General features: G+C 36.5%; 1 protein-coding gene across 1 annotated transcript in view; it reads left to right on the plus strand.

Moving 5' to 3' along the window:
• LOC112047591 (uncharacterized) overlaps positions 1–12,039 on the plus strand; it is a 119,199-nt gene that overhangs the window by 99,815 nt on the left and 7,345 nt on the right. Inside the window, exons 4-5 of the mRNA XM_024084739.2 lie at positions 7,246–7,379; positions 11,105–11,306. Of these exons, the coding sequence (XP_023940507.2) occupies positions 7,246–7,379; positions 11,105–11,306 (336 nt within the window). The remainder of the gene's footprint in view (positions 1–7,245; positions 7,380–11,104; positions 11,307–12,039) is intronic.

Raw genomic sequence — 12,039 nt, forward strand, 5'->3', positions numbered from 1 at the left:
ATACGAGTTTTGTTTTAAGGCTTGCTGCTTTGAGCTTGCTTTTGTGAGGCATAAAGTCTCGATAAAATCAAGGCCAATCTACTATACTATAGTCGGGTTTTCCTTTCTGACGCTATAACTCCGAACGCACGAACCGATTTCCACGGTATTGCATTCGTTAGAAAGAAGAAAGAAAATTCAGGAAAAATTTCTACAGAAAAGCGGGAAAATCTTTTTTCACATACAGCGCCATCTCTGATCTCTGATTTCATAGCATGTACTACAAACCAATATTGTAGGGGTAGGGGTAGGGTAGGGGTAGTTGAAAGTTTACATCGAGTTCCACGCGGAGAAAGTCGCGGGCGTCCGCTAGTGGTTTTATAAATAAAGTTGTCCAAAAAAATCTCATAGGCAAATTATAAGCTGAACTCGATCTAATGGGGACAATATCGAGTTGAAAAACGAGGTTGAACAACCATCCTCATGTTTTTGAAATCGGTTTAAAATACTACGAGTAGTTCATTAAAATTCCCCTCACATTAAGCGAGCTGGCGCAATAGCTATGATATATTACGGTCACTTGTTTTCATTTATAGATTCCATATTGGTTTCTGATTTGGATGTTTTATTCGCTCCACTTGTTATGTGTAGTATATTACTATAAACTACCCTATTTATTAGGAAACTTTGAATTTACTTTGGAATTTATTCACTTTATTCATTTTTTATACACTTTATTAATTTTTAGAAGTTAAACAGAAAAACTTTGTAGTTCTGTCAATTTCTCTAAAGTCACTAAAGATCTTATGCAAAAACTTTACCGTCGAAGATGAGGTCTTCGACTATTTACGTGATTCCAACCCTGGTCACAAGAGCGTCAGGTTTTGCTCTCAGACCAGAAAAATCATAGATCCCGAGGTCTCAATCACATTAAAGTCATTAGTCCACATTCGTCTAGCCTTAGCCGTAGACTACGACAGAGCTTCTGCTTTCAACTAAACGCCCCGGTGACGTAAATAAAAGTTTATCTATAAATCATCATCATTATCATCATTAACAGCCGATGGGCTTTTACTGCTTTGCATAGGACTGTTTGCATGGACTGTCTCAACTCGCCAGCATCCAGCAGCGTCATCTATTTAATTAAATTTATAATCAGAGAAATGCGAAGCTGTCCAAGTAGCTAAACTTCGGTCGGGAGCATCTTCTATACTAATATTATAAAGAGGAAAACTTTGTTTGTATGTTTGTTTGATTGTAATGAATAGGCTCAAAAACTACTGGACCGATTTTAAAAATTATCCACAAGTAACATAGGCTACATTTTATTTTGAAAAAAAAATAGGGTTCCGTAAGATATTTGGGATTTTCGGACACAAGGAGTAAAAAATCAACCAGAAAAGTAGGGTAGGGGTAGGTAGGAGTAGGGTAGGGGTAGGGGTAGGCTATGGGTAGGCTAGGGGTTGGGTAGGGGTAGGGTAGGGGTACTTGAAAGTTTACATCGAGTTTCACGCGGACGAAGTCGCGGGCGTCGGCTAGTATTTTATAAACTAGTAAAAATTTTAGATTTCTCTAGTAAATACGGCTAGATATGGACTTAAGCCGTTCATCCTTACAGTCAAAAGTGTCTAGGAAGCGAGCTGCAATAAATCACAAATCACAATGGCTATGGACTTGTATCTGCCGCCGCTGCGGCTGCGGCCAGAGATTTATTGTGGCTCAATACAGTATCGAGTGACAGTAAATCTTCTGCCGACGGCGTTACTGTGAGCTATGAGTCTAGATGAAGGTGTGCTTTTTGCGTGAAATCGTTTATACGTGCTTTTCCAATATTTTTTTCATTGGTCAAGTGGTAGATATGTTACATCGGATCACAGGGTTGTAGATATGTGACATGGGAAATTACACCGTGTCTCAGAAATGAGGAGATCCGCAGAAGAACCAAAGACACTGACATAGCTCAACGAGTTGCGAAGCTGAAGTGGCAATGGGCGGGGTACATAGTTCGAACAGCCGATAGACGTTGGGTTCCCAAAGTGCTAGAATGGCGACTCCGCACGAGAAAGCGCAGTCTTCGTCTACCCCCCACCAGGTGGACTGACGATGATGACGATCGCTAGATGAAGGTGGCTCAGTATCGTGATGTTTGGAAGTCCCTACAAAAGGCCTATGTCCTGAAGTGGACGTCCATCGGCTGATATGATGATGATGACTTTGTCTCAAAGAACACATTAAACTGTCAGTCATTACAATATTACCCTAAGCCTGTCTACCTGCATTGGAAAAGCGTGGTGTATTATTAGTAGTAGAAGACTTACAAACAAATAGGTCAATCTCAACCTCATAGTGAATTTAACAACGCCAAGCTTACAAACGATTGTCATAGTTTATTTTCCACAAACCCCTATTTCTCTGAGTCTTTAGAATCTGTTGTTTCTTGGCGCAAGTGATTTCCTTTGGCCAGGATAACTTCACTGGGATTGAGTTCCCTCAAGAAATACAGCTTACGAGTTTGCTTGTTGATTTGCAAGATTCCCTGGAGTTTCTAAGTAATTAAATCTGTGTTAAGAATCGTTTTAGTAGATCTTAAAAATAATAGTAGGAACGTGTAAATTGTTGACTTCTATTTTAACACAAATACTACGTTTTATTATGTTTCCGAACTACGGCTAAGAGAGGTTTATGAATTCAGCAGTCCATTCAGTACGTTTGTATTTATATATATTTCTCCGTAGCGCCTAAACTATTTATCCGGTTTTGATGAATAAGGTGTTAATCCATTCATTGTTATAGCCCATTGTTATAGCCCAGGCCTTGTATATTGACTTTTTAACAATCAACTTTAATAAACGAAGGAGACGATTTAACCTTGTAAATCCCGAAATACACCGATTTTGTTCTGTGGTCAGATTACAACTTTTGGACCTGTTTTAATTTTTAAAATTAAAGGAAATGGTCCAAAATTGTATGGAGCCCAGGATCAGTCATTGTTCCCTGGCGGAAATAAAAGATTTTTTTAACCATTTTTGATTATACAAATCTACGAATTTACTTTAACTCTTTCAAAATAATATTCATTCTCTCCGATTGGTGACGTTCTCAATGCAGTAGTCGATTTGACGTCTGCTGTCAATTGTCATTTCATAGTTGCTTTACGGGCGCCATCTTGATATAACTCAAAAACTTGGGTTAATACCCAAGTTTTTTAACTAAATAAAAAGAAAGAAATAAAATTAATATTTTATTTCTTTCTTTTTATTTAGTTAAATTTATTCACTTATTTAGATTTTAATGAAATCCTTGTATATGGACCATCTTCTTTGGTAGGTAAGGACTTCTAAACACCAAGATCTAGAGCCGCCAGTATCCAGCGTTTTACGATCTCAAATACAGTGAGAACGTATTTAAGAGCTATTGTGAAATATAAAAATCTGTTTCTCCTACGCTATATTACGTATCGTAAATTTAACTATAGACAAAACGTTTCGTTTGAGTTAAAATCGAAACTATTTTATTTATATACCGTGTTTCGACGACGAACTATTTTAAACTGAAGTTGGGCAAACTCTCGCTAACTCTTGACTACATTTCAGCTGGAATTCATTCTGTAGCAGCAAATAGTACGTAATACGATACGTCTATTGGAGGACAAAGGCTATAAAGTTATCCTTTGTTTAGAATTGATGAAACACTAGACTTGACTTTGCATTAATTTACCATTTCATAATATGTAAATTGACTAGGCTGACCAATCTATATTAATATTATTACGTATTTAACGTAACGTTTGTGGTATTGTAGGGGGTGGTAATCTCTGGATCTATTGATGATTTTGAAAATTCGTTTACCATTGGAAAGCCACGTTATTTGTGAGAGTAAAGAGACGTGATAGCCTAGTGGATATGACCTCTGTCTTCGATTCGGAGGGCGTAGGTACGAATCCGGTCCGGGGCATGCACCTCCGACTTTTCAGTTAGATATGTGCATTTTAAGAAATTAAATATCACGTGTCTCAAACGGTGAAAGAAAAACATCGTGAGGAAACCTGCATTCGAATTGTGATATTCCCATTTCCCTCCAACTAGTCAGGAAAGACTGTGTTAGGAGTGGGTACGACAATAGACCAACGGGGCGGGGATCGAACCACCACCACTCGGTGATGAGTCCGACCGCTCTTAGAATTGAACCTTTCTTTCTGCCGAGATATTTTCAGTAGCAGCCAGGACTTGGAAACTTAGTAGTGTTACAACCCCGTGCCTTGTGTACAGTTTAAGCCATCGACCCGATACTATTAACATCAAATAGTAACCCAGATTTACATCGGGTAGTGATCATTACAAAGTAATAGATTATCACCATTTACAATAATTATTAGCCCGCTATCCCGCGTAGAAGTAGAGTGGTGGTTAAAGCTCCTCTTCTTTAAAAAGGGAAGCCTGGCCTGGTGGGCTTTAAAATAGGCAGACAATTATGACAATATTAGTTAGATTCTCTGCTACCACACACACACACAACACAAAGCACAGTTGGGTCAATCAATCAGTTATTCCATCCGTTTACAGGAAGTTTCAAGTAAGGGCGACGAATCCAGTGCAGTGTATATTTAGACACTCAATGCAGACAATTATGCTTCAAAGTTAGACACACACTATCTAAATATGATGCTTTTCAACATTTCTATGAAATTTCATTTGTCTTTTTTTTATTCTATACAAGTTAGCCCTTGATTACAATCTCACCTGATGGTAAGTGATGACGCAATCTAAGATGAAAGCGGGCCAACTTGTCAGGAGGAGGATGAAAATCCACACTCCTTTCGGAAAATCCACACTACACAACATCGAACCGGGACGCAAAATCGCTTGGCGGTACGTCTTTGTCGGTAGGGTGGTAACTAGCCACGGCCGAAGCCTCCCACCAGCCAAAACTCTGTCTACTTTTCCCTAAAGCTTTTTGTTTTAACGGTCCACGATGACCAGATCTCTGTTTTATAGAAGTTAAAAGTTTATCATTACAATACATGATCCTACCTTAAGTGAACGTAGTAAGTAAGTAAAGAGTACGGATCTGTTAGGTTTGGGAGCTACAGAAACTACAAAGACTTTTGGTGATAATTGATAATTTTTTAACGATTACTATCAATTGTTAATGATAATGACCAAAACCAACAGCTTGAAACTGTCTCCAAGGCTTGAAACTGTCTCCAAGGCTTGAAATTAATTAAACTTCAATCAATTTGCATTTATTTTGAAATTTATTTTTAAATCCTACTATCCTACTACTAATATTATAAAGGCGAAAGTTCGTGTGTAAGTGTGTAAGTATGTTTGTTCCTCTTTTACTCTGCGGCTACTGAAGCGATTTGGCTGAAATTTGGAATGGAAATAGATTTTTACTCTGGATTAGCACATAGGCTACTTTTCATCCCGGAAAAATCTACGGTTCCCGCGGGATTTGTGAAAAACTGAATTCCACGCGGACGAAGTCGCGGGCGTACGCTAGTGCTTCATAAACACATGGCTTATTTTCTTTATAAAAAAATATATTTCTCATTTTAGCTTCAGCTTAAATTTATTTTAAGAAATTATAACATCAAAACTGTTAGGTTTGGTGTGTGAAGGATTTAGACTTACAAATACTTGTAGCGTAGGATCTAAAATACTTTTCATGCATTTATTATTAACTACTGAAAATTCCTGAAGTATATTAAAAAAAACACGCTGTATTTGCTTATATATTCGCGGTTAATTTAATTAGTAGAATTAATAAAAAATACACATACGTAAACTATTGCAAATTTATTGAATAACAAACCTAATTAAACAATAGACGATATACGAAATCTTTAGTGTACAGAAACAAGAGAAATGAGCATTTTGGAACAAGCAGACATCCAGTTAGCTGGTTAGCAAATGGGGCAGTATTTCAGAGGAATTCTAGTCTTTGGGATGTTAATGTTGCTTTTAGATTAGCTAGGCAATACGTCTTGTTATTGCACAACATAAGTCTTAAATAAACAGAGAATAAGTAAATAGAAAGTCGTTTGTTGCCATTTTAAAAATATTTGATATACTTCGCTCATTAATTTGTGGTACTTTTAATTGAGCCGTGATAGCCCAGTGGATATGACATCTGCCTCCGACTCCGCAGGGTGTGGGTTCGAATGCGGTCTGGTGCATGCACCTCCAACTTTTCAGTTGTGTGCATTTTAAGAAATTAAATATCACGCATCTCAAACGGTGAAGGAAAACCATCGTGAGGAAACCTGCATACCTGATATTCTTTTTAATTCTCTGCGTGTGTGAAATCTGCCATTCCGCATTGGGCCATCGTGGTGGACTATTGGCCTAACTCCTCTAATTCTGAGAGGAGACTCGAGCTTAGCAGTGAGCCGAATATGGGTTGACAACGACGACTTTTAAGTGACCAAGCAACCCAGTTGGTTGTCAGGCTTCCAAAATAAAGAACTTTTTTAAAATACACGTTGTTTTAAAGACTATTGCCTTCTTTAACTGACTCTTGATCCAACAGTACAGAGTAGGAAGATTTTTACTAAAAGACTTGACTAAAGCGACCTATCGTTACAACAACAGTATTTTCCGGTCAGAAGCTCGTGTTTGTAGGTGTAACTTCCAGCACATGTCCCAGGTTGACGGCACTGACACCCTCTAGCCAAGTGGCACGTCGATTCTCTTTCTACAGTCGCTAACGCTTCGAAAACCAGAAAGATGTATGGGAATGACATTTGCTATCGACGGGTCATGTAATCAAGATCTTTCATAGGAATACGAATACGATTAATTATAATGCACAGTAATTAATCGTTTATGTCGCCTAAACAGAGAATCTTTCTGGTAATCAAAACACATCAGTCCCCATAGCTAAGTGGTACGTCGATTCTCTTTCTACAATCGCTAACGCTTCGAAAGCTAGAAAAATGTTTGGTAATGACAGATCTTAATCACGTGAGCTGTCGATAGCAAATGTCATTCCCATGCATTTTTCTAGTTTTCGAAGCGTTTGCGATCGTAGAAATAGAATCGATGTGCCACTTGGCTACAGGAGCAGGAAGTCTGTAAACTATATATACTTAAATATATGATGTAAGTAAACACAGAATTGTGTATGTGTGCGCTCAGTGGGGAAGCTAAATTCAGAGCAGTTTTTGCAGTGATAAATGCGGTAAAAATAGATACATACACTCAACCAAACTTAATACTTACTTTGTTAGTATATGGTAATAATTCTTATTATTCTAATTTCCAGCGCTACCAACCACGCTGCCCGTCCTGGTCACAGACAAGGACCGGTACCAGCCCGGTGCCACGCTGCGTGCCAACTGCACCTCGCCGCCTGCTCGACCTGCTGCCAACCTCACCGTCTTCATCAATGAAGAACCGGTAAACTTTTTTTTTTAATATTCTTTACTTAAGCCCTTGACTACAATCTCACCTGATGGTAAGTGATGATGCAATCTAAAATGGAAGCGGGCGTGCTTCTTAGGAGGAGGATGAAAATCTACATCCCTTTAGGTTTCTAGATGACATTGTACCGGAATGCTAAATCGCTTGGCGGTACGTCTTTGTCGGTAGGAATGTAACTAGCCATGGCCAAAGCCTCCCACCAACTTATTTAAAACTGTGACAAATTTCAAACAAATTGGCCACCTATTTGGCTATTCCCTAACTCGGCTGCTTACAGATGATAAAAATCTACACACAAAATAGAAATCGCTTGAATAGCAACAGCCATCATTAAGAATTAATTGATCTTAATAAATAGGTAAACTAGTATTTTGAAATTAAGTAAAATAAAAAAGAAGTTATATTAAAATAATCTTAACGATAGATTTTTTATTGAGAAAGAATACAATATATCCTAATGATATACATATCATACGTGGAACGGTATCAAGAACACTGACTACTTTTCCGCGTTGGAAACTGTAATGTACACACACACTAGTGATTTACTTAATCACTAATTTGATCACTCAATTAATTACTTTTACTTGATTGAATACTGTATCTACTTAGTACCCTATTGCCATCGCTGTAATACTAGATTACTAGAATGAGCCCTAGCGTCACGAGAGGCTTGTATTTATACACTTGTTACTTCAATAGTTGGTATATTGACATCGTGTTCGTCACTGGCATGACTACGTGACACAGACTGCATCCGGCTGTCAGAATATTGATAACATCCGGTAGTAACACTGAATTTTGTCATGACAACACTCTACAGGCTGTTGACACGCAGGTCTATATGGACACCCAAGTTGATTCCCGTCGCAATTCTTCTGCCACTAGTCAAGGCAATTAGCCACGATCTAATAATTTGGATAAATCTTGTCAGATGTCAGTTAAGTATATTAAAACGAAAAAAATCTACTTTCTTTTTAAAAACTCAGTAGATATTTATTATCCGTCGTTTTATTATAATCACCTCGCATCGAGACATGAAAGTGATTATGAAGTTTCTACTTCAAAAGTTTCAAGTCGGAACTTCCTCGTCTCAATAAAGTAAAAGAAAAACGTTCTTTAAACGCACGACTGCGCACAAATTAAGTTTTCTAATTTTAAGAACTCTCCTAAAAAGTGGACTTCTAATTCCGAAAAAAAAAACTCTTTGTAAATGATAGTACACCGTTCATGAAATAATTTTTTAACATAAAAGCAATCACTACACGTTTGTTTTTTAAGACACGGATAAAACAACCAAGCCTCGTTAGTAATACAAGGTATGTAGCTATGTGGCACGACAATTCTCTGTTTACAATAGCAAACGCTATAAAAACTAAAAAATATAGGGAATGACATTTGTTATATCGACAGGTCACGTGATCAAGTTATCGATCGGATCTGTCATTCTTATACATTTTTATAGTTTTCGAAACGTTGGCGTTTGTAGAAAGAGAATCGACGTGCCACACGGCTACAGATTCAGAACATAAAGCTCCAATTAGTAGCATCGTTGTCATTCCAATAAATAGTTTAAAGCTGTGATATAAGCTCAATGTCTCGGAAAATTGACGACAGATAGCGACAAACGATACCAACAATACAGAAAATATGCAATGGTTTTCCAGTTACCATCAGCTAGCCTATTCATCATTTTGGTCTTTATTATCAACCTATCAAAATAAACATCAAATCAAATGTCAATATGTCATTTACTTACTGTGTGATATTCACCAATAAGTACCGGATGACATTTTTACATAGAATCTCAATTTCGTACATATCAACTAGCATACGTCAAATATAGTGAAATATCCTGCAGATGGGTTATATTCTGCTTCATCAGTCAATTAATATTATAAAAAATACTCTCATATAATAATTATAATATCTTAGCCCCTAGAATGAAAGATAAATAGAGAGTAATAAATATTATTATTATTCTTTCACTCATTAATTAATACGAAAATAATAATCAAAAGTTTACATATGCTATGATAGCATAATTTTCAGTCTATTTAATTTCACAGAGAGTTCGGTGAATACGAGAAGTTTCATGTACGATATTTTTGCAAATAAAATGGATGAATTTAATTTGAGTTTCACTCAATGTTATATCGAATGCATTTTGCTATTCAACTCTGAAAGCTATTGAGTTTGATCCTTGAAACTTTTAGTTGTACTTGTAGTTTTATGTTCCATTTGAATTTAGTTTTAGGTTTTGCTGCACATTCATATTTGTTTAATGTAACGGCAGTTTTATGGCATCGAGTAGTTTCATTTTTCTCTTCATACAACAAAACTGGATTACTAGTCTCACTAAAACCACATAATATTATGTACAAGTTCTAAAACTCAAAAATGGTGAAAATTACATTATTTTTTATTTAACAACTTCTATTTGTTTTGTTTGCTGTTGCGTGGTTTAAAAAAAAAATTAAAAATCATAAATTCAAACGTACATTTGCAAATATATGCTAAGACTTCTTAACATAAGTGTTATCTGCATCCACTTCCACTAGCAGACAGACTGCTATGAACTCTAGGAAAATCGATAGTGTGAAACATAAAAAAAAAACTTACTCTAAGTAAGAAATTCTAACTCTAAAGCTACATATTTGAAAGGTAAAACGGGCGCAAACTTGAAATGCAACTTATAACAACGTATCTCAACAATAAAAATACGGAAAACTAAGTTCCATTCACTGAAAAATTCAATTTCAACTCTTGAAGTATAAAGTTCCATATTTTCATAGATATTATTCATATCTATTGCAGTTGTATTGAGGCAATTTCTTCTCCAGATACGAGTGTAGTTCCGCTTTAGACTTGAAGAGCAATTATTCAGTTTGGTCCTTAAAACTTCGTCCTAGTTCATCTTAAGATGCCGGGTCTATTTCCAGTGAAATATTATTTGTACTTCCAATAAATAGTTCAATGCTTGAACACTTCAGTGACTTTAGAAGTTTTTCCAATAATAATCCTTTGTCCACTTTCTCAAGCATCTTGCAATAAAATACTGTGGAGCGATTTATCACAGCTTCACCGAAGTTTGAGTTGCACATTAGTTGATGCAATCTATAAGGATTATCTTTCCAAATAGGTTTTATTGGAATAGCGTGGAGGATATAAGATCTATTTATTTCTATCCTATGAATAATGACACCAGGTGTGCCCAGGGGACATTACTTGGTTTGGTTTTGATGATGTAAGTATGTATTATGAAAAATATCCCATTTTTGCATTAGAATGCTCAACAACTAGAGTAAATAAAAGACTTGCAAACTCTATTCATAAAGTTTTAGTAATTTGTACAGACGCGAAATGAAAAAAAAAAATCCAGAGCCAGGGCCGTAGTAGCACGCTAAGCCTCATCACAATCGGATGATAAAATAAATTATTTATTTATTCATAAAGTTATTATAAACCCGTATTCATATCTCCAAATTGCCTTGCAATAATATTTTTTCGTCTTCTAATAATTTCATCTAATTTTGTTGTTTCAAAGTACATACGTCATCGCGGATATAAAGATTAAGTGATTGCTTATGTGCGTCCTTAATTTAATTAAATATTTTTTTGATGTTGATTATAAATAGTAAAATTAGTTTTTTAAAATCAGTCTTTCATTTACTCATATTTTTGTGACAACGGTCTTTCAGATAAGAGCATCAGAAACGAGTCTGCAGCCATTTGAAAACGGTCTTCTGACAGCCAAAGTCAACGTGGAGGTGAAGGTGACACCAGAACTGTTCCCTGGTGGAAGACTGAGAGTTGCATGTTACGCCACCGTGTTTGACGTTTACAACCAGTCTGCCAAGCTTGACTTCCTCACCCCTGAAACTGATCCCAGACCTGAAAGAAGTAAGTATTTAGCTTATATATCCACTTAGTTTACAGCGTTACGACCGGTCGTATCCTTAGCTGCTTTTGCGCGAGACTGTCGCGTTCCAAGCATGACATCCGGACGTATGCGCTCTGTATGTATGAAGGCTGGTTCTGCTGAAGAATCCGCAAGAAACGTAACGGTTGCTTTTATATAAATCACCAACATTATCAACCAATATTCGGTTCACTGCTGAGCTCGAGTCTCCTCTCAGTATGAGAGAGGTTAGGCCAATAATCCACCACGCTAGCCCAATGCGGATTGACAAACTTTACACACGCAGAGAATTAAGAAAATTCTCTGATATGCAGGTTTCCTCACGTTGTCTTTCCTTCACCGTTTGAGACACCTGATATTTAATTTCTTAAAATGCACACAACTGAAAAGTTGGAGGTGCATGCCCTGGACCGGAATCGAACCCACACCCTCTAAAATTGGAGGTAAAGGTCATATTCACTGGGCTATCACATTAAATAAAATCATACATTATAATAATTTAAAATAGTTAATTTCTTTTATTTTTACTTCCTGTGTAGGTAGGTAGATACTGATCTAATGACTTCCAAGTATCTTTATTCTATTTATGGTCTGAAAGTATCTGATACTTTTATCAGATTTTATGATTTTAATGGTATTCTTCTTAAATATTTATTATTATCACTACTTTTAGTGTGAGGATGCATTTCCTTAAAAGACGATTTGGTTTTTTCA

This window comes from Bicyclus anynana, chromosome 10 (assembly GCF_947172395.1).
Source record: "Bicyclus anynana chromosome 10, ilBicAnyn1.1, whole genome shotgun sequence".
NCBI lineage: Eukaryota > Metazoa > Arthropoda > Insecta > Lepidoptera > Nymphalidae > Bicyclus > Bicyclus anynana.